Below are 24,256 nucleotides of genomic sequence, written 5' to 3'. Positions count from 1 at the left end.
AAATATATGGGTAAAGTTACATGTGCCCTGACTTGGATAGCCCGGAGTAGCCCAATGTTGTCAGATATCAGAAGCTAAGCAGGGTCATTTGGGTGGGAGACCATCAAGGAAGTCCAGGGTTGTAGAGGCAGGCAATGGCAAATTGTCTCAACATCTCTTGCCTGAAAACCCTCAAGAGTCGCTATAAGTAGGCCGCGACTTGATGGCACTTTCCACCACCACCAAAGTTACATGTAGTTTGGCCAAAAGTTTCATAAGAAAGGATTAGTCATCAGTTACCCCTTAAACATAGCCCTTTCTCATTTATGTGAGCACACATAAATAGAATAAGCTACCCAAGGCCGCTTCCATGACAATCCACTGAAAAATACTTAAACAGGCAGAAATAGACATCAGCCTTGAAAACTAGGTTTTATGTTTGATAAAGAAAGCCTATCTGAAATGTTTTGCACTGAATTAAGGAAGCTTAAACTTTGCGAAATTTGCTTCTCTACAAGCAAGGACAATGGACATAATCTAATAGTAGTTCACTGTACCAGGCCCCATAGATAGGATGTTTGCTTGTATCAGTGTGCTTGACTAGTTACGTTAATTTCAGTGAGGTGTTAGAGCAGGGTTGTTGAACTCATTTGTTATGAGGGCCGTATCTGACATAAATGAGACCTTGTTGGGCCGGGCCATGTGTGCTATAAAATGTAATGTCAGGTAGCGGAGATATAAATTTTATAAAGGACACAGACAAACACAATTAAAGATTTTTTGAACTTTAAATAAAACATGTTTAAAACCTTAGCACTCTTGCAATATTTTGTCTATTTAACAGTCTCTGACATCTCTTGCTCTGAATTATTGCATCAAAATGTCTGTGCTGTACCAATCTTGATCACGTGTGTATCTGTAAGCTGCAAACCTACTTTTGATTTATTGACATTCATTATAGAAATCTCATGCTCAGTGTTCTGAGCCCAGGACCCAGAGGAAAACATGAAATGGCTGGGCATTGCAAGCTTTTTGTACATAAGTTGCTTCATGTGCTGGTCAAGAACATGAGAAGGCATCCTGACACAGACTGAGGGCTGTTTGTTTGTCTACAAAACTATAGTCTTCCCCAGAGAAATAACTACAACTTCCTACAAAGGAAATGTGCTGAGTGAACTTGGTCTGGACACACACTCTCAGCCTAATCCACCTCACTGGCTTGTTGTTATTCCTCCTCTAAAATAGTTCACATTGCTTTCTTACTGAGAGAGATTGGATCATGAGGGCATGAACACAGTGAAAAGGGGGAGGAATCCCAGTTGTACCCAGGAGAGCCCTGGCATAAGGAGCCCAACAAAACACACACAGCATAAGGAGCCCAACAGAATACACACACGCTGTAGCAAGGCACAAAAAAGATAATACTTTGAACAAAATTTTGTTGGTCTTAAAGGTGCCTGGTATTTCTGCCATACAATTGAGGCAGCCCAGCAAAGCAAGCTCTCCCTTGTTCCCTCCCTCCCTCCTGTATATGATTGAGACAGCCTGGCCAGGAAGTGAGCTCTGGCTGGTTCCCTCCCTCCCACAGGAGGAGGGGGGAGCCTCAGCCAGTGCTTTACCAGACTCTCTCAAACATACAGGAGAGGCTTGCCTACCTATCTCTCCTGTACGATTGAGAGAGTCTGGTAAAGTAAGCTATGAACTGGGAAAAGATGCAGGAAACAGCCAGGGCCTTGAGGACTAGATTGCAGCCCTCCGAGGGACTGATCCAGCCCCTGGGCCACATGTTTGACACCCCTGTGTTAGAGGAATGCCTAGTTTTCTCTGCCTTATCATGAATGTTTTAAGATGTGGGCTTTCCAAAGTAGCAAAACTTCATGTTGGTTTTAGACTAATGTAATTAATAGTGTCTCCTTTGTGTCAGTCAGTTCCTTCTGTCTCTGTCTTTCTCTCTTTGTCTTATTTGTCTTAGGATGGTTGAAGATGTGATGTCTGTATGTTCTCTTTTGTAAGTAACTTTGATGCTAAATGTGCTTGCTATGGTTGGATATGCCTCATCCCTTGTTTCTGGTGCCATCATCCCCTTATCTCTCCCCACTTTCCTGGTATTACTGTGTTCTGCCAGGCATGGTGCTTTTTATACTGGCAAAATTAATTTGGGCCAAAGTTCTTCTTTTAAGGAACCTGCATGACTGTGAATGAGACTGCTATCTGTCAGATGCATTTTAGATGTTTCATGTTTAATTTAATCTTCCCAGCTGATATATGAATATTTTATTTGTTAATAGATGGTTACTGACATACAGCCTTGCAAATATATTACCACCCTTTCTTCTCCTGTCAAGTCACCACTGTTGCTAGCCTGGAGTTTGGGAGCCATGGCAATCACACCCTTTGTGTTTGCTACACAATTGCCCTTTTTTTTTTTTAAAGAAACCCTCCGGTACTCCTGAGAACTAGCATCTTTCTTTATGTGTGATGTGGTGTAGTAAGTGTTTTATAAATGATGCTTGACTGGACAGGGTGTCTGTCTGGTATGCAAACAAAAATGGGTGAAATGCTGGTTTGTCCTGTGTAAACTGAAACACTTTTGTTATCGCTTCTTGCTGCTTTGCCAGTAATTGTCTGAGGTGTAGTTGCTGAGTAGCAAACTTAAATTATTACTTTTGTGTTCAGGCAGTGAGGTTATATTTGGGTACCATTCCACAACTCTTGGCTAATTCTTTCTCTTCCTGTATCAAAGGCTGGAGCTGTGTCTTGATAGATGTACTTCACTTGATCGATTTAGGTTCTGTCTAGGTGAATCCTTTTCACTTTAATGCTTTTAGAGTCTGTGTGAAGATAGACAGACAGACAGACAGATAGATAGATGATAGTCTCATTCACTTTCTCAGCTCATCTGGAAGGACATGGGTAGTGTTTGTGTGTGTAATCTGTTAAGGCAATTAGGGATTAGGGGACAGAATGGATAAATACTGCTACCAAACTCAATATCTGTTCCCCAGAAACCAGGAGATTGGGCACTGAGTCTTCATACAAGCTTCAGCACACTGCCTAGCACTGTGTAACCTAGTGATAGAGGGGGAGAAACATGGGTAAAGACCATGGTGAATTTGTGGAGCAGTCCCTGTGGGTGTTCAGACTGCAGTAGAAACCCAGTAATTGTGCCAGTCAAAATAAAAGAATAGAATATTTCTGAAATGGATAAGGGAACGAAGAACATTAGTTCAGAACTAAAGGTAATTATTATTCAAATTCCACCAAAGGCAGACTCAAAAGAAAAGATTAAATATGTTTGTGTGTGTTTATTGGTTTAACTGGTCATTCATATGTCACCTCCTCCGAGACCTGCTAGAGCAGCACAATCATAAACAGAGTTGCACCTTCTAAGTGCGTTGAGGGTACAGCTCTGCTTAGGACTGTAGTGCAAGTCTGCTAAATATCCATTTTCACTTATAGTCTCTCTCTTTCCCCAGAGTCCTTAGATTAAGGGGACCACTCATGATTGTACTTGTGCTGTCTTCCAGAGCACAAAGAGCAAGGATAAGGGATGAAAAGAAGGCTGTGGCTCAGTGATAGAGCATCTGCTTGGCATGCAGATGGTTCCAGGTTTAATTCCTGGCATTTCCAGTAAAGATAAGGTTGGAGGTGATGTGAAAGACCTCAGCCTGCAGCCCTGGAGAGCCACTGTCAGTCTGAGTAGACAAGACTGACTTTGATAGACCAATAGTCTGATTCAGTATAAGTCAGTTTCATGTGATGGTCTTGCATTTTATACTTGCTGGATGTCTTAAAACTCTGTTGTGGGACTGGTTGATCCATTTCTGAAGATTATGTTCCTACTGGGTAAATTTCTCTTCTGTACCCTTTAAGAGTAGAGTGGGTATTGGTGGTTATTAGCTTATCCTTTGAAGTAACAATGAAAATGTGAGTGACTGGGGCCTTGGAACAGATATCTGAACTCAAGCATTCTCCTGTACTGTCAGGGAAATGGGCCATATTGTTTGATTTTGCTGCTCTAGCCAAACTTAGCTCATTCTACTTACATGCAAAAGGCTAGTGGGAAGGAGTGGCTTGACCAAGTGATCTTTGTGCAGTGATCCAGTCTGGGGTGGGCGGTGGGGATGCTGTTTCCATTACTGAGATATATTGAGACACAATTTGAATTAAAAATCAAAGGGCTAATATGTATCTGTCTGTAGAGACAAGTTACATTTTTGTTTGTCACCAGTGTCATAATAAATGGATTTGTATCTCATTATATGGACTGAATGATGTTTCCTAATCACTTTGGAAATGTGGCAAAACCTATGTAATCAATTTGCATGCTTGGTGTACCTCCCCCTCCCCCAAGATTCAACCCAAAAGTGCATGATACAAAATCAAAGGTCATAAGCATGTTTTTCCATGGTGCTAGTTTATGAAGCTTTCTGAAGTAGGAAAGCTTTCTATGATGGTGGTTCCTTCAGATCTTGGCTGCCTATTGTTACATGCCATCATTTTTTCTCGGGCCTGCCATATTCACATTTCCCTTTCCTTTCCAGTGATACTTTTAGGGTGAAAAAGTCACCAAAAAGATCTCCACTGTCTGATCCACCATCTCAGGTAAAGTTCTTAAATGTTTTTGCATATTTCTGTCACTGTATGTATATCTATTAGATGTAACAATTGTCTTAAAATTCCATTGTGATTGCCAAGGAATTATTTTTGGGAATACACATAGATAGCAATCCTAAGAAGGTCTACTCAGAAGTCTCCCCGTGTCTATTCAGTGGGGCTTACTCAAAGGAAAGTGTTCTAAGGAGGGCACTGTCAGTGTTCAGTACTGAACCACAATCTTCAGGCAAAATAGCCTTGTATTCTTGGTTATGTACATCAGCAATACAATATAAATAGATACCTTTTTAGTAGGCCAATTAATCTTAAAATCCAATGCATCAGATCTGTGATCCAGAGTTTTACATAGTACTAAACTGTTCTTCAAGCGTAGATATTTAAAAGTTTTTAAAGTGATATTTTCAAACATTTAATGTTTGCTGGGTGAATTTCAAAGTAGCAAAAATAGAAATGTAAAATCCTGGTAAACCGGAATGGATTAAAAGAAACTCAGTTTAGGAGGAGGGGTCCATAGCTCAGTGGGAAAGCATCTGCTTTTGATACAAAAGATCCCAGTTTAAATATGCACCATCCCCAGTTCAAAGGGTGAGGCAGTAGGTGATGTGAAAGACCTCTGCCTGAAACCCTGGAGAACTGCTCTCAATTGTGCTAGGTGGACTGACCTTGATCTGATTCAATATAATACAGCATCATATGTGTTAATTGGATTACAAATGGTTCACTTGCTAATTAGGTCATTTTCCACACAAAACATGTAGAAAATGATACAGGAGCTGAAAATCCACATAGGAAATGCAGAGAAGCTAAGTGTCTGGATATCAGCCCCCCCCCCCCATACCACAGGATAACCAGAACCCTCATAAAGATCCAGTGTGTAAAAGCATGAGTTACACCCTTCTAAATCCATTGGACAATGGGTTTAAAAGGGTGTAACTGCTTAGGGTGGCCCTGGTAGACAGCTAAAATAATTCAGGAAGTCTGAGTTCAGATTTTTTTTGTGTGTGTGCTTTTAAAAACAACTGGATTACAATCATATGGTCCAGATGCCCTGTGTTTAGCGTAATTATCTGTATTAATATTTTTTATTAAAATGATCCTTGGCATTAGGACAAGTTCCAATCATATTTCTGGTTCAGTGTTTTCAGGAATGAGATCCTCCTGTCTTTGTGTGAAGCTGGAATAGGTAGGATGGAGTTAAAAATGAAAGTAAAAGGAATCCAGAAATAGGATTTGGGGTCCGGGGGGGGGGAGAGAATTGCTTCTTTCTTTTCAGTGCAACAGTTGTTGTACATTTGTTCTCTCAGGAAACCATGCCACTGCCCACTGCTGAAACTCCCTCCATTGTATCCACTGTGGTTCATGCAACAGATGAGGAGAAACTTGCGTCTTCCGTAGGCAGTCAGAAGTGGACCTGTATGACAGTGGACTTAGATTCAGATAAACAGGATTACCCTCAACCATCAGATCTGTCAACTTTTGTAAATGAAACAAAATTCAGTTCTCCTACAGAAGGTAAGCTGAGTGGGTTAGTGGCAAACCAGTATTTTACTTAATATGGAAAAGGCAAGTAGAGAACACAATATTCTTTCTGATTCTCCTTGCTTAACTGCTGATTGATTTATCTTATTTGATTCTGTCTTCCAGTATATTTAGCTTCATTTACTGTTTCATTTATATTAAATGTTCCATTTGCCTGATGTGATCCGATTAACTACTGAAGTGATTAGCAATTCATTTTAATGTATGTGCTCAAATTCTGCTTTTGATAAAGCTATGTAATGATACATTTGCCCTTCAGTTCTTCAGCTACTGCTTGTAAGGTTGTGCTTTAAATCACATTTTTTTAAAAAAAAATCTAGAAAACAAGTATAAGAGGAAAATTGCCCATATTTCTTCCTGTTCTATTCCTTTTTAAAAACAAAACTTTGTTTTTCATTTAACAATATAAATAGTAAAAAGAACAAAGAAGCCCATAATGGCTGTAAATATCTATTCTGTTCCCTCTCCCCTTGCAATATGTTGATATTACTAATTTACACAATTGTTATAACATCAGCTGAAGGAACTTAAAAATAGAACTTTTAAACGTGTCTAGGCACATGTAGTCAGACACACGTGTGCACAGTCCCCAATTGCAGAGATGATCTCCATTATGATGCTGGCTTTGTAGGTAGCTTCTAGCACTTTGGTGCAATCTTTCTCAAATGTCTGTCTGTTGGTATAAAGGAAGAAAGATCGGTATGATTAAATAGCAGAGAGAATGAGGCAGCTTCCCGTATTCTTTGTCCTTGTATTGCTTTCACTATACAGTATATATATAGAAGAAGAAGATATTGGATTTATACCCCGCCCTTCACTACCTAAAGGTGTCTCAGAGCAGCTTACAAACTCCTTCCCCTTCCCCTCCCCACAACAAGACACCCTGTGAGGTAGGTGGGGCTGAGAGAGCTCTGACAGAAACTGCTCTTTTTCAAGAACAGCTCTTATCAGAACTACGGCTTGCCCAAGATCATCCAACCAGGTGCAAGAGGAGGAGTGGGGAATCAAACCCGGTTGTCCCAGATTAGAGTCTGCACACTTAACCACTACACCAATTGATGTTTTAGTTTATTAACCAATCAACATAACTCTGTAAGGATGTACTTCCTAGGAGACCATATGTTTTGAACTCTAATTTTAGAAACTGTCAGAAATCCTTTCCACAAGCAGAACTTTGCTCACAGTATATACTAGCTCTGTCATCTTGCTTATTATAATTCAATATATTCTGCCTATGGCTACATTTTGTTGTATCTCTCCATCTGTTTGGCTCCATTAGATACCCTAGAGTAACTTAACTCACAGTAGAATTTAAAACTATCAATGGGAATCATCATCTCCTAATTAAGTTTACTTAAGCCAACATCTCTAGTTCCAGCTCTAGTTCCAGCTCCTGCCAACCTAGCAGTTCGAAAGCAAGAAATTGCAAGTAGATAAATAGGTACCACTTCGGTGGGAAGGTAACAGCGTTCCGTGCACCTTGGTGTTTAGTCATGCCGGCCACATGACCACGGAAACATCTTCGGACAGCGGTGGCTCTTCGGCTTTGAAACGGAGATGAGCACCGCAACCCTAGAGTCGGATTCGACTGGCTTTCGAGCAAGGGAGCCTTTACCTTTACCTTAAGCCAACACAGGAAAGTATACTTCTCTAGGAACCCAAATACTTTCCAGTCTTATTTAGACTCTTGAAAACCAGGTGGAAGGATTGAGCTTCATGGACTTCTCTTTAAAGAAGGGATCCAAATGGAGCTCACCACCACAAAAAATGCCCTGCATCATTTAATACAGGAATTTTGATAAAGGCTTCCAGAGCTAAACCTCTCCAAACGATCTCAGGGCAAGATGAGTTTCATATGGGACACCATAAACTAGCATTCAAATATTGTAATACAAAGCTGGAATGAATTATTTTTTAAACCAAGGACGTAGTCAGAATATACGTGTATAGAAGTTCATTGAATTAACAGTTCTCACCCCAAAGGGACTATAAATACTTATTTCTTTGTACCCACTGAATAACATGGTAGTATTTCCTCTGAGATCATTTAAGTATAATCATACTTTCCCTCTAGACTTACTTCTCTGCTACAGGGGGAAACTTAAGAGTAATTAAAGGCTTGTTTATGAGACTGTCATTTGCATTGCTTTTGTATCTGCTTTGAACATCATGCTGTTATCCAAAGCTGCCTTTTTAAGCACTTTTAATGAACCAGTACTTAGCTACTACACTTGCATCACCTTAAGTTTTTTCTTTGTTAATTCACTGGAATTTTCCTTATTGTGTGATTCAGTGTAATTAAGCATTTTAATGTGCTAGGAGAGAGAAAAACGGTCCCAAATGGAGTATAGTAATTTTGTTGTTGTTGTTGTTGTTCTAAGTTCATAATGTACAGCCTGTGTTTAGAATCACATACAGGATGATACTCATGAACTCCAAAGTCAGATTCTGTGGACTTTAACAATAGTAAGGGTGAAGCTGAAGTAATTGCACTATACCCCTAGAGGACACTCATGCAATGTCAGCTTCCTGGATTTATACGGCAACCATAGGACAGAGACAATTTATAAGTGACTGCCAGTATACTGTTTTGTAAAAAAACCTTGTGACTAAGCCATAAATTTCATTTCAGAGCCACTGACTTTGTGGGTATTGATTTAAAGTTGTTTATGGGATAGTATCTGATTTCCCTTTTGCCTCTGAGATTAGTTTCTGTATTAATTATACAGAAATGCCCACGTATTTGGAATGAGGTGACTTTAAAAGAAAAGTTTTAAACTGTGAGAAACACTGTTAGATATCTAAAGCTTACTAGTGAGTTAACTGTGGGCTTCTGTAGAAAAAAATTGACATCTGTTCTTTCACTACCGCTATTCTGGCATTTAAATTTTCAAGGATGTTTTCATCTGGCATGGAAGGAAAAGAGAGGGAAAGTGTCAAAGAAATGACACATTTTCTCACTCTCAAAAATATAATAATTAACACATTTATATGGGATTAGGAAAGGACAAGCCTTCCCCTCCTTTTTAATTAACATACATGTCATATTGATTGTCGGAAGCTTCCACATATTCTAAAGGTGCAATGGAAGGGCTTTTTGGTCCTTTCTATGATGAGAAATTAGGAAATACACAGAAGGATTCTCTTGTTCATGGAGCTGTCCTCTGCTCATAGGTCAGGAAAGTACTCACAGGTTGCCACATGTTCACTGAAACTTCTAGACTGTAGGCAAATTTACTATTAATGTAACAGCAATATTTCCATTAATGCATGTGAGGAAATAATAGCATGCTAGTCCCTGGTCAGCTGGTTGTGAACTTTTGTCAGGAATTTTTGTCAGTTGTATTTATTGAGGTTTTAATGTAACTTATGTTTTATTCTCGGCAATTGCCGCCTGTTTGCCGCCCTGGGCTGTACAGGTAGGGCGGGATATAAATCCCAAAAATAAATAAATAAATAAATAAATAAATTTAATTTCACATCAGTTTATACTTGAACCTTCGGAAGGCAGAGGCATAAGAGTGCAAACTTGGTTGGTCCGTAGTTGAAACAGTTGATGTGTGCAATTAATTGTGTCACGTTTTCTGTTGTTGAACTATGATGATAATGTCAAACTTTTCTAGGGAAATAGCCAAATAATATGTCATCTGAATTCACCAACCTCTGGTGGTAACAATGTTATGCCAAAGCCGCATACAGTAGCAATTGTTGAAATAACTGTGAAAGTGTTCCTGATTGAGTAATTTTGATCTGCTTTTGAGAACTGGATATCTTAAGGATGTTTTCTTGTCATTAAAGCAGTCCTTTGTTGACCAGTTGCACATCTGGCTCTGTGATGTGCAAAGGAACTGATTGCACTTAGACGGCAAATGAACTGAATATATTCTAGACTGGCTAAAGCTCAGAAACAGTAGCTAAGCTGTTTTATGGCCTTATGTTCACAGCCCCTTGCAAGAGACAAGTAATATGACGATAATTGTTGGACAAAAATGCATTGTGAAAAAGAAATAATATGCATGCTCATCAGCTTGTAAAACTCTTTTGAGTATTGCAAAAAAAAAAATTCAATCCACTATCGATGAATGTAAGTTTAATTATTTGAAAGGTAGGAAAGGAACCCACTGAGCACTAGGGGAAAGTCTAGTGCTTAGCTGTTTCAGGAAAGAGAATGCAGGGAACAACAATCATGTGGCCTCAAGAGATGAGAGAACAACATGCCGGCTTTGTTTGTGGCAACGGACTGTGATTGATATGCAAGGGGGGTGGGATCAATATTGAGCATGCTTTGAGTTGTCTCTAATAATGTTGATTTTAATGCTCATTAAGAAAGCACCGGCCATAAAACCTTGGGGCCTCTGCAGTGTCAAGAAGAATGCTTTTACTACCATGCTAAGTGCTCTTCCCTTTGTATTACAGAGCTGGAATATGGCAACTCATATGAAATAGAATATATGGAGAAGATAGGCTCCTCTATAATTGTGAGTTTCCACTTTGCATATTTCTGATTGTTTTCTCTAAACCCTAGAAGTGGTATGCACCGATGCAATATGCAGCATAAACGCATTAGCCTCCATCTAGTGGCTTATTTAAATTCAAAGAAACCAATAAACTTGCTGTCTTTTTTTCTGCCTCTGCTTTCAGTTAAAGCTGAGCACTGACAGATAAATTTAGCATGTTGTGACTTGTCACTGGTGGTTTAGTCCTATGTAATTAGTTGCATTACAGGGGAGTGATAGCTTTGTTCTAGTAAAAGATGCATGATAATGTTTCTTTTGTTTTGACAGCAGGATGATGATGCTCAGACAAAGCAGTCTTTGTACCTCATGTTTGATGCACAGCAGGAGAGTCCAGTCAAGTCTCCTCCAGTCCGATTATCAGATTCTACAACTCCTTGTTCTGGGTACTTGACAATATTATTGAGAAGAGTAGTTATTGATAAAGAGTTAATGTCATCATCACAATGAAAAATTGGTCTACTTAGCTACTGTTTTTTTCCCTGTGGGGTTATTTTAATGCTTCATTTGGTGGAGGAATCACTGGGCACCACCAGAACGTGTAAACAGTAACTTCATAACTGTGCAGAATTACACAGGAGTCCAGTAAGATGTTAAAGATTAAGAAAATTTGTTTCGAATTGAGTTTTCATGAGTCAGAGCTCACTTCCTCAGATGCATAAAAATGTACATCTCTTAGGCCTTATGAAATAACCAGCAGAAAGCAGGGAAATGTTATCATCATAACATTTCTCTAAACAGTATTGGATAAAACAGCTGACATTTCAAAAACCTTTTTAAAGCTAAACACGGGGAAAGGACAAAGTACAAAATTAACTCACAACTGAGCAGTTTTTGCAACACTGTTTGGGCCCTGTATATGCTTCTAATCTCAGGGATTACAGAAATAGGTATGAAAATGTAATGGTCCAGTTGAAAGTTTAAAAAATGTAGGATAAAAGAACATAAATAACTTGGTAACTTTAGATGTCCAAAGTCTTTATCTTTTCAGAGTCTCACAACACAGGTTCTTCAATGGATTACTAACTTTTAAGTGGGAGTATATGCAAATCCTACATTGTAAGATCATTTCAGGGGTGTGTAAGATATTAAGTTTGGGTGGCATCACCTTGAGGCAATACTCAAATGTTACCAATGTGTTAACATGCTGTGTATGCCATTCTTACACTGCCAACATCTCAGTAGGGTTCTGCTTAGGCTGTCTGGGTTTTGTGGCTTGTTTCCACACCACTGTCATGCACAATACCTGTGTGGTACAGGACTGTATCACATGGTAGCAGTATGACTCTGCATGGTTGAGTGTGAATTGGACTGTTTAACTGGGCTGTTTTTCTTCCATAACACAGATATAACGTTACATTATCTCATTATGATCCCCAAACACTCAATAAGATTAGGTCCATGCATCGTTTCTGTTAGCCAGCTTGAAAGTATGGTGCTTTATCTTGTTATAGGTCAAGCTTTGAAGAAACAGAAGCCCTGGTGTCCTCTGGAATAAAATTACAACATCCAGCTTCACGATCCCTGGCATCTAGCCAAGACGCACAAATACAGTCATCTGACAAATCAAAAGGAAAAGAATTGGAGCCTATGACCTTAGGAATCAATTCAAGCAGCATTGACATAGTAAGGACTATTTTTGAATCTCGTACTTTGGTCCACTAGCTCAAGGGCTGGTGACCCCTGAAGAGTGAAAATACTGCAGCCAGCCTTAAAGGTTTTTAATAGTCAACCATCGCTTTGCAAGAACAGCAGTGTCTGACTTTTCATTACTTAATTATTTTCTTGACAAATCCAGGCACTTACAATATGACAAATCCAGGCACTTATTTTCTGCAGGTTTAATTAGTACATCGCTAGGCATAGGTATATATACAGGCTGATGCATGACGTTCATAATGAAAAGTTCTGCTAGTTTTTGTTACTTGTTCTGTATCCTCCTTGCCCTTCAGACCCCACCTGAGGACTCCTTTCTCTCTGCTGATGCTCTTCTCAATAGGATATCTCATCCACCTTCAGTGTGTGATCAGCTTCAGTATCTAGAGCCTGACTTAGCTGAAAAGAATCCCCCAATATTTGCTCAGAAACTTCAGGTTTGTAATGAAAGTCTTTCAGTGTTCCTTGTCTCAGGGTTTGTAAACACCAGTAGAAGGTGAATGCCAAGTTTACAGCACAAGCCTTCTTCAAGCCTGTCAGAAACATTTTAAGACAATGAGATTTGTACTTAACCTCTTATATCCTCAATGATCAAACATTTCTGAAACAGATGCTCATGGCCCTATCTTTTAGAATGTAACATATGAACCAAGTGCATATTTGGATCTCTGTGTGTATGCCCAGTTGTGTGACCTAGTCAGCTACTGCTCTATAGCAGATGGATTGTGCCCACAGCAAATGTTGTCATATACACCCTGCAACATATGTGGTGATTGGCGCATGTAAACTAAAGCTAGTTCTGTGCTCCATTGCATGTAGAGCCAACATACCAGAGGCATGTGGGAACTAGTCACTGAGCTGAAAGACATTTGGAAAAATTACTTGAGTAGGATAATGCCCACATACAATATGATATCCTTGGGCACATACCGACTATTACTAACTTACAGAAAGCTGTAAGAAGCCACAATAGTTTACCCAAAGTTGCTAAGACTATGCAGTGGTGAAAATAAATCTAAAGAGAATATATTCTGTGTAGCTTTTAAAAATTTATTAAAAATACAAATTGTTTCATTACAAATTAAAAAGCACTTGGTGAAACTTCAGAAAATCACCTTAGCTTGAGGCGAAGGGCATTTTTTGTAATGAAACTAAAAAAATACGCTTTTAATGTTAAAAACAGGGCAGTTTTAATTGTTGAAATTATCATACAAGAAATAGTAGGCCAGGACTACACCAACCCTTGGTGGAGACCGTTTGGATTCATTGTGAGTATGGTTCTTTAAAACTGCTTCAGTGAAAGTGTAGTGTAGTTGCCAGCACTTTCTAAATTCAATGGTTTGTGTTCTGCTGATGTTTCAGACCTTCAAGGAACCCTGAGCTTGAATATGTTTGTGTGTGTGTTGTTACAAAATGGTGTTCATACTGGATTAATCTATGTAGCATTCGTTCTGTGAACATGAATATTTAGTTTGCATCCTGAACTTAATGCATTTTTCCCTGTGCATTGCTCACAACCCACCGACCACCCCACTGACAGGAGGAGTTAGAGTTTGCTGCAATGAGGATAGAAGCTCTGAAGCTAGCCAGACAAATTACTCTGTCTTCTTTCAGCTCCGTAGATACTGAGGTATCTGCTACCTGTTTGCAGTTTGTGTGCGGTTGATCACAGTTTAAGAATACAAAATGCTGCTTTTCTTTTAACAACGAAGTTTCTCTGAGTGATGCTTGATGTTTTGGGGCACCTTGGTATTGAGAGAGACATCAAGAAGCATGCCAGGAGCCTTCCTTTAATCTCCAGTGCTGTCACCTCCACTTGCAGATACACGGAATACATTTCAGAATTACTATCAAATATATTTCAACAGAGACACGATCCTGGTGGTTGAGACCCGTTGTCCGTTCCTGTCTTGCTTTTCATAGACTTATTGCTTATAGCAGTTTACATTGCTTATAGCAATCTATAGCACAGGCTATATTTTAAGAAAGATCTTAATGACCAATGTATGTGTTATGATGAATGGTCACAGTTTCATGAGTTTCAGCATTCACGTATATATGTAGGTAATTCTAGAGAAATTTTAGGAATATCCAAAAAATCAGAGCTGCTTCAGTTACACAAATACAGAAACTTCTATTTGTCCAAAAATGGAGAAATAGTTGTTAAACTCTTTCCTAAAACTTATCTGGGAGTGTTGGCATTCGTATGTTGGATGCTGTGCTGTCTTCATCACCCAGCTTTGGATGGATTTCAGTGCAGCATTGTTTGAAAAGTACCTTTAAATGCATCACATAATTTAAGAGAGTGTAGCATTGAGCTTTCTAAACAGTTGATTACTCTGTTTAAGGATTCACTTTCTAAATATGCTCATGGGTAGTTCTTGTTAATAACCAGCAGGTTTATGCATTGCCAGATTTTGCTGTGAGACTGAAATGCTGACTTGGTTTATGAAAGCAGAATTGTGTCCGAGTTACCTATGCAATGAAAATGGGAAATCCAGGTGTTCAGAGTGTGCTGAAAATTCTGCATGGGCATATGTTGTTGGTCTTTCAGGAATAATTTTAAACATTGCATCTTAAATATTTAGCCTTATGTTCAAAGGATAAAAGGTCAATCAACCCACATCTGAAGCTTCTAAAGGATGGGGCTAAAACAAACTCATCAGTGTTCTTACATTATTTGTTTATTCAATTTATATCCCGCTCCTTTCCCCATCCAGCAGGGCTCCAGGTGGGGAAAGGAGCGGGATATAAATTGACATTGTGGGGGGGAAAGCCTCCCCCTGGCCTCATCACCTGGCCTCAGCCAGTTTGATGTAGTGGTTAAGTGTGCAGATTCTAATCTGGGAGAACCAGGTTTGATTCCCCACTCCTCCACTTGCAGTTGCCGGATGACCTTGGGCAAACCATAGTTCTGATAAGAGCTGTCCTTGAAAGGGCTGTTCTGAAAAGAGCTCTCTCAGCCCCACCTACCTCACAGGGTCTCTGTTGTGGAGAGGGGAAGGGAAAGGAGTTTGTAAGCCGCTCTGAGACTCCAAGTGAAGGGCAGGGTATAAATCCAATCTCTTCTCTTCTTCTTCTATTCTCTAAGATCTAAAGTGTTTCCTTCCTGATACGCCTACAGCATGCTGACTGTTGCTGTGTCAGTGTGATGCATCATCAAAAGAATGAAGTTGCTTCTCTTTGAGGTTGCATGCGGTCAAAACCAGAGTGTAGTGTTAATTCTCATGTAGTGGTTTTGATGTTTGCAGCTGTGCTGGTAGGTCCCTTATGGCTGTGTTTAATGCACTCACAGTTCATGGGAACCAAGTGGTGTATGTGTGTGGATTTTTAAATTTTTTATGCTAAATGCTGATGCTAACAGAGTGTAGCTGGCATGTGGCTGGCATCATGCCACAAGTGAAATGTTCACTTCCAGATTGGGAGGATATGTTCTCATATGCTTTTGGAGCTAATTTATTTTCTGTAATGCATACTCAGACTGTATTTAAGATAGAAGAAGAAGATTGCTATGGTGCTGAATGTGCAATCTTAATAATCTTTAAAACCTTTGCATCACAGCACCAATTCAAGTGGATGAGATTAGACTCTGACTCTCCTTTTGCCAATCCTGAGCTAGCTGATTCAGTAACAATCTGCTTGGGTTTTTTACCCTGTTTTATGAATAGTTTTACATAATTGCATAGCTTGCAATCCAGCTGGTTGATTGAATAAACACAAAGGGTGCAATCCATTTCTTATAGAAGCCAATAGCAAATTTTTCCATTGATTTGTAATGGGGCTGGATTCCATTCACTTTATTTAATGCATTGAACAGGGTAAGTACTTGAGACCTTGGCACAGACCTGGAAAATTTGACTAATAATTTCCATCAGAGAGTTATTGTGGACAGTGGTTGTGGGATCTACCCTGTGAGTTTCCACAGAGATCTATTTTCTCACCAGTGTTGTTTAATTTCAATGTTAGACCTTTGAATGAAATCACTGAGACCTTTGGGGTTTGGGTCTCATCAGTATATTGTGTGGTGCAGTGGTTACGAATGGTGGACTCTAATCTGGAGAACTGGGTTTGATTCCCCACTCCTCCACATGAACCAGTCACAGTTTCTCTAAGAACTCTCTCAGCCCCACCTACCTGACAAGGTGATGGTTGTATGGAGAGGCGGAGTATTAAAAAACAACTATTCTTCTTCTGCTACTACTTTGTACAAGCCACCCAGAAGTCACAGTCCTTTTTCTGGGCCAGTGCCTATGTGTAAAGTGGCTATTGTAATGGCCACTGTGTTCTTGAAGACTATCCAGCAGTTTGCACAGAAGATGCCCATTAACTAACTGGAGGTTTGATCACTCCTATTTTACGTCTTCTGCATTTGCTGCCTATTTGTATCCATGGAAAGTTCAAGGTCTTGGTTGTTGGCTATAGAGGCTGAGGTCTGGGGACCCACACATCTGCTAGATCATTTCTCCTTCTATGAGCTTGTGTGTCAGCTGGGACTTTCTCCTGAATGTCCTATCCCTGAAGCCTACTAGATGTGCCAGTGCTAGACAGGGGTCATTTCGTAGAAAAAGAGCTAGGGGAACTCATTAGCATAACTCATTAGCATATGCCACACCCCTTGACATCAGGGGCCCGGCGGTGGACCTGCAAGGCCAGCGGGAGTGTGAGGAAGCCCCGCCAAGGCCCTCCCTGGCCCCAGGCAGGCAGGGGTGGGGAGAGGCGGGGAGGAAGCAACTTACCCTCCTTCTTCTCCTGCCTCCTCCTGGCTGAATGAGGGCTGGAAGTGGGGCGGCCAGAAGCAGGGGGCGGGGCTTCGTCATGTGCCCCGCCCCCTGCACCTCACCCCGGGGAACCGCATTCCCCCGCGTTCCCCCCCCGAAATGACCTCTGGTGCATGTTCTTTCTCAGTCATGGCACCTGTTATCTCAGGTGAGGTCCCATATTGGGGCAGTGCTGTAGCCACTGTTACACCATTTTGTTCAGGTGCTTTTAAAAATAATTTTTGAGTGGTAGTGTTGTATAGCTGTTTACGGGCTGCAAAATTGCATGTTGTAATTGTTTTCAGTATTTAATTGTTGTATTTCAGTATTTATCTAATTATTAACTGATTTTAGAAAATACTGTGGATGTTTTATTCTCTTTGGGAGGAAGGTGGCAGCAGAGTAATTGATACTTAGTTGTTTAAACTAGCCATGTATACGTCTCCTTCTCCCTGTAGAGAATCCTGTCATAATAGCTTACTGAAGGGTGGGGCTGTAGAACAGTGATAAAATCCATTATTTCCACAGTGTAGGTCCCAATTTCAGTCCTTGGCATCTCCAGTTTAAAAGGACATTTAGTAGTAGAATGGGAAAAACTGAAATCCTAGATGGACCAATGGCTTGGTCTAAGGCCTGGGATCCTAGATGGACCAATGGCTTGATCTAAGGTAGCTTTATATGTTCATCATACTGTCAATGCTAAACAAAAATAAGGTAGAATATATATGTGCGCGTGAGTATTTTGCCATCAAGTCACAGCTAACTTATGGCAACCCCTCATGTTTAGCATCCAAGATTTGTTGAGACTGAGCTACTCTGGGGTATCCAGGCCAGGAAAATATATATAGTATGGATGAAATTTACATTGTGCAGTAAGATGATGGAACAAGGGAAAATGTGTCAAGATCATCATTTACTTTTGATAAGCTGAAGATCTGATTGTCTTGAACATCCATGTTATAAATATACCTTCAACTGTCCTGGTTTACTTGGTTATATGGCTCTATGCATATAAACATGACTGTATCTTTAAACCTGTGATTATCTAAACTATATTTTGTGACTCTTCCTTTCTTGTAGTAAAGGGGGTTGTGTCACATATACCCCTCTGTTACTTCATTAGTTGACACTAATTTAAAGTAACTGATAAAAGGGGTAAAAAGTCAGCAGTAGCCTTTGAATCTGTAATCTTTAACAAATGGCTACATGGGTTTGGCCAAAATAAATACTTCAAATTAAACAGCATTTATTATATAATGGAGGGTGTTTAAAGCAGAGTTGTCCACTGATTAAATAATTAAGTCAATCATTTGCCACTTTATTGACTAAATTTGTATAACAAACATCAATATACAAGAATTTAGAGTTGTCAAGTGAAGCATAAAGTATTGTTACTATTAAAAGATGTTTCCAATTACAGTGGTTGATGCAGGAAATTTGGCACTGGAAACTTACCATGTTAATCAGTGCTTTACATCATCGGTCCTTTTTAAGCAGCCATTGCCAAGGTCAAACAAATAAATGATGGATGAATCTTCTGGAAGATGCAATGACTTACAGTAGCTAAAGAGTAAGTGCAGATTAGTTATAATAGGATCTGGTAGGTGACTTTGCAGCAGCCTTAATCCAGTTTGGTTGAGAGTAAAAACTAGAATGGATTTCTTTTTTTTCATATCACATAGCTGAGTTTCTTCGTTGTTGTGTGACTGAGGAAAATTCTTGGTGGTATGAAGAATTTCACCACAAACATCATTTTGTATGGAAAAGTCAAGAACGGTGATATGGGGGTATAGTTCTAATATTTCTGGAATGACTTTCCAGAATGATAACAATGCTACTGATATGTAATGAAAATGATAATACCTTTCCTGATCTTGTGATATGAAATCATAAACTGTAATTTTGCAAGTGCACTCCCCTAGTACCATCTGGGGGTATTTTTGTGGTGTGAACCATAGTTTGGACTGCTAAACCGTGTTGGTCCTGGTAGGCTCTTACTCTGTTTTGTGAAGTCTCATCGTCTTTGTGTGGCTTGGAGTTGTAAAATATGCTGAATTTGTGAACCTAACAATAAAGATGAAACACAGTGTATAAGAACTCAAAATGCTAAGCACCACACTGTATACTCTGTTGTAAAGAACTACATATATATCAGACAGAATATACAAAATGTTAGTCATAATTAGAACATACACATGTTGTAAAATGTGATGCATATGTATTCATTACAATCCATAGTTTAACAGAGCACATAACAGACAACAATACATATTGTAAAATGACCAACCTGTGACAGGAATCCAGTATTGTATCCTGTTTCAAATGTCTTCATAATTTACACTGAAGTAAAGTGAAATTTCTGTAGCTAAACTCTAAACATTTGAAACTACATCTTCTTTAGTGCAACAGAGTTAATTGCTTGCTGTTTTCAAAAGTGTAAAATTTACATTTCGTGGAAGTTAGTCAGAATATTCAGCAGCTGTGCTGATTATAATCAGACACTGAAGACATAGCTACAGAAATTTCATTTTACTTCAGTATTGTACTCTTCCCTACAATAGTTTATACAGTGTAGTGCTCATTAGCATTCTGGATTTTGTGAATCTTTCTGTCTGACACACAAACCTCCTCTGCAACAAATGTAAGAGTAACCAGCTGCAGTCACACACACTAATAATCTACTTTCAGTGTACTTTCCAACTGGATTCTGCCAGTTCACACAGTAAAATCCAATTGAAAGTGCACTGAAAGTGGATTATTTAATGTGTGTGACCGCAGCCACTGTTCCAACAGGTAATGGCTCTCACTGGTCAAAGGTAGAAATCATTTTCAGCCCTGCTATGTGAGTTTCATTGACTGGATCTTTGACCTGGAATTTTCTGTAATGCAAGCATGTGTTCTACTGCTGGACTACAGATCTCTACCTCAAGAAATACCAAAATAGTCACATGGTTGGTTAATGTTATCAAAGCACTAGAGGTATGATCAAATCACAAACTGGTTTCACATACAACATTTGCAGAGCAGTCCTAAGCAGAGTTACATCCTTATGAGGCCAATCGACTTGTAATGCTGCTTGGGGTTACACTGACAAGTGGCTAGGGACTCATCCTAACCCTCTTTAAATAGCAGTCAGCCTGATAAACCTCCTGGCCAGATGAGCCCCTCTGTGGCTTTTGATGTTTGCCGCCACAGCCAAAACTCTTCCAACTTCAGTATTCCCCTACTTTAGAGTAGACATCGTCTCAAATCCACTGTTAATCTTCATCGGCTAAACTTTAGCTGGCTACCGTTTTCTAGTGACCAGAGGTTGAGTACCAAATTAGAGAGGAAGAAATATGAATCATAATTGTGATTCTTTATTGACTGCTTTCTGCAGTTCAGTGTGCTGAGAGATTTAAATTCAAGACTGGAGTTCTATTAAGTCACTAGTAGAAGTATAGCAGAAATGAATTACACTTATTTTGAATGTTGCTGTAATCTAAAATGTGCACTTCATTTTGTATTTTCTTGAGATGGCCTTTAAAGGTTCTTAATCAATTAATTTACCTGGCCCACTGGAGATGATATAATTGCAGGCATCCTAGATTTTCGTAGTAAATGGTTTTATCATGAGAACTATTCCACCTCAGTGGAGTTATTAGCCTTGACTTGCTTTCTGGGCAGGTATATTTGTTTATATTTGATTTTTTTTTTTAACCATAATATTTTATTAGATTTTAATTCAGAACATAACAAATAAATACAGGTTCTCAAACAACATTTTAACAATTTTTCATATATATGTCAGTGTGTATACAGACTTCCAATTTGACTTACTCAAATACTGATAGAAGTTTGCTAGCTTATCATTAACAATGAGTATTGTGCTGCACTAATCGCTTTCCAATCAAAAGACTCAAAGGTTAACTTATCCACAATTGGATACCATTTACCAGTTGGGTTCATTAGTTCACATGCATTTTGGTCATTCGTGTTAAAAATGGAAACGGTTTCTAATAAAAAATATTCCCATACTTTAGATACTTTAGTTTATATTTGATTATAAAGATGGACTGCATCTGATTTTGTATAATACAGCAAAAGTTAAATGCTTTCTAGTCTCGTTAACTGTCCCATTAAAATTGATGAGAAAAATGTTTGTAAGTTGTGCAGTATATGTAGTGCAATCCTAAGAACACATTACTGGAAGCAAGCTCCACTGGATAGATCTGAGTAGGATTCTGGTTTGCACTGAGAAGGGGGACTACGCATTTCTAGAATCGACAGATTTAATTTTTTTTAGTCACTGAGTACTGAATTGTCTGGGCCAAGATGATTTGGAATATTATGGGAACCCAAACCTCTCATTCTGTTGCATTAAGGATGTTTGTGATCTTTTTATTACAATAAAATATGCTTGGTGTTGGCCAGACTCCCTTGAGCTGAATTTGAAATTGGGCTTGGCAGTCTTTCCAAAAAAGAGTGAGCTGATAGTTTTTTTTAAAATTCTGAATTCTAAATTCAAAACCCCTTTACACTCTTGATTATATTGGGATTGCAACAGTGTCCAAAACTTTGCACATGATCTCTCAAACTCCCTTCTTCTGGTGAATACATCCCAACTTACTTAACAGTCATGGGTGGGCAGCAATACTGAAATATGTCAGTAATTTATTCTGCTATTCAGTATTAGCAGCATGCATTCTGTTGAAGGTACTATATGTTATGTAAAACAAAAATTAGACATGGAGCACTCATCTTTGCAACAGAATATATTTTAATGCTACATAGAATACAGCCTCTGTGTACACTGTGTTGAAATCTACATAGAAACGTTAATGCCACACATGTTGGCTTCTTACTGCGGTAGCTTATCATATGTAGATTGGTCTAAAATATAAACTTTCTTACTATTTTAAATTATAGTACTTTTATACTGCCTTTTAGTTAAAAAAAATAACTCACAAGATGGTTCACAAACCAAAAGCACCCATCAGCCTTACATAGCCAAATAAGACTCAGTCATACCCAAACTAAACTGTATAAAAAACCTTTGTATGTGTTGGGAGTTGACACCCAATCCCGAACTTGACCCTGCCCCAGCTGCCTGATCTGAGGACAGCTGGGGCCCAGACTCATGCATGCAACAAAGATTGGGAGAGGGAGGTGGCTGGGACCCAGACAGATTGTTTCCGTGCAACTGAGAACAAGGCAGGGAACCAGGCAGCTGTGGGGAAGGGCACAGTTAGAAGGCAAGGCTGACCTCAGACTTGGAGAAAGCCAAAATGGAAGAGGCTAAGGAAAAGCCCTGAGCAGCAAGAAGCAGCGTAAGGAGATAGGCCAGGTGGGGGTCGGGCCAGGGAATCCTGTAGAAGGGAAAGCACCACACCTGGCTAGGGAAAAATCAGTGGACCAAGCTGAGACCAGGTACAAAGACACAGCATGGAGAACTAGTCTAGGGAAGGAAGAAGGCCCAAGAGCTGGAGCCTCCTCTCCTTCTCAGTTCTAAAGATGGTGGGCCGACTCTTTGGTAGTTGGACTAGGGTTGTCAGACTTCCAGTCTGGGTGTGGGTTCCCCTGATTTATGGGGCATCAGCCCGGCGCCAGCCAGCTGGTCAATGGGGGATGCCCCACCCCTAAACAGGCACATCACATGTTGACATTGTTGGAGCAATGACATCAAATGGAAGTGATGTCGTCACACCAGGGATGTTGTGTGGTGACGCTCTAGCATTTTAGCCAAAACTGTATGGAAACCATAAAGTTTGACTAAAATGCAAGAGCATCACCATGATACATCCCCAGTGTGATGACATCACTTCCGCATGATGTCATTGCACTGGTGACATTGCCCTGCCCCCCACTCCCAGAAGGCTTCCTCCCACCGCCCGCTGGCAGAACAGTTGCACCTGGCAACGCTACATTGGATAGCAGGGAGACCTTCTTGGGGGTGGGAGAGCCTCATAATAAAGTTGTGGGTTTTTAAAATCTTGATATCTTTTTTAAAAATCACATTCAATGGCAGTTATGGAATACTTTAAAAGCCATCCAGTATCAAAGGTTTAGTGGAATAATTTTTTAAAAATGTCTTCATTTGCCTCCAAACAGAGACAAGTGACAAAAACTAACCTGACTGAGGGAACTAGGGCAACTACTGAGAAGGTTTTGCTCATCTTGCATCCATCTGAGATGTTATTCTGAGCAGGATATTGCCAGCTTTAGCAGCTCACATAACCCAACATCCTGTCTGGCTTTTAAGAGGGTGGAGGAGATCTTGACATAGTTGTTGACAGCATTTGCAGTGATGGGTACTGAATCCCAGTATCTTATCCAGTGGGTCTAGATTGTCACTTGTTTGAAATATGCCCCATTTTTTGCTTGTATAACTTTTCAGACATCCTTTAGGTAGCCAAATCACAGATCCTGAAAAGTGACCTTTTTAAAAAATGAAAACAATAATCTTAACCACTGCTTTCACCTGAAAAAAATTGGAAGATGTGAGAAGGAGCACCGAAATAGTTGGAGCACTGAAATCACCTGGAGGTCATTCCACGACTAGAAGCCGTTTCCACATACAGAACGATTTGATTTAGCTCTCACTGCCTCTGCAGTACATGATTCAGTAAATACCATTCTGGGCCCTGTCTGTGTCCAACCCTGCTGTCTTTTAGTTCCAAGATTCTTTATGATGTCTCTCCAAATTCATCATCCTAGCTGAGGCAAACAAGGCAATGAGTTGGGGATATCAGCAGAACACAGCTAGAGTTCCTGATTGCTACAACTCTTCCCTCTAGCAGTAGTAAGACAATACAGGTAGTGCCACAAGATCTTTTATTATTTATTATTTGGTTATTTATAATCCACCTTTCTCACTGAGACTCGAGATAGATTTTATTGTCAGAATTGTTAGGTTCTGGTGTTTAGATGTTGAGGCATTTTGAATCCTAATTGTACCCACTCAGGAAGACCGTCATTCCCTATAGCTTGTTTTGATCTGTGTGTGATAATAGTTTTGGAGCAACAACTAAATCATTACTATGAACTTCAGTAGAAACAAGCACTCTTTTAACTAACCGAGTCCAGTGCATAAAACATGGGCTGCTTCAGCTGCTGCTTCTATTCTGTTTGGGTTGCTGCCTTCTGTGTCAGAGTTCTTTAAACAGCTGAGAGATTTTCACTTTCTGCTGTTCAGTTCCACTCACATTAACATCT

The 24,256-nt window shown here is 39.6% G+C and overlaps 1 protein-coding gene across 7 annotated transcripts in view; it reads left to right on the top strand.

Moving 5' to 3' along the window:
* Nucleotides 1-24,256, top strand: part of TACC2 (transforming, acidic coiled-coil containing protein 2) — a 210,737-nt gene that overhangs the window by 166,587 nt on the left and 19,894 nt on the right. For 4 of the 7 annotated variants that reach the window (XM_015425395.1, XM_015425396.1, XM_015425393.1 and 1 more), the window contains 7 exons: nt 4,524-4,584; nt 5,901-6,108; nt 10,552-10,613; nt 10,920-11,035; nt 12,104-12,275; nt 12,602-12,742; nt 13,846-13,935. In XM_015425395.1, coding sequence (XP_015280881.1) covers nt 4,524-4,584; nt 5,901-6,108; nt 10,552-10,613; nt 10,920-11,035; nt 12,104-12,275; nt 12,602-12,742; nt 13,846-13,935 — 850 coding nt within the window. The remainder of the gene's footprint in view (nt 1-4,523; nt 4,585-5,900; nt 6,109-10,551; nt 10,614-10,919; nt 11,036-12,103; nt 12,276-12,601; nt 12,743-13,845; nt 13,936-24,256) is intronic. The other 3 variants (XM_015425391.1, XM_015425392.1, XM_015425394.1) reach the window with 3 other exon arrangements.

Source organism: Gekko japonicus, unplaced genomic scaffold, assembly GCF_001447785.1.
Source record: "Gekko japonicus isolate JY-2015 unplaced genomic scaffold, Gekko_japonicus_V1.1 scaffold183, whole genome shotgun sequence".
NCBI lineage: Eukaryota > Metazoa > Chordata > Lepidosauria > Squamata > Gekkonidae > Gekko > Gekko japonicus.
Note: the sequence above shows the minus strand (reverse complement) of the source record. Positions and strands in the feature narration are given on the sequence as shown.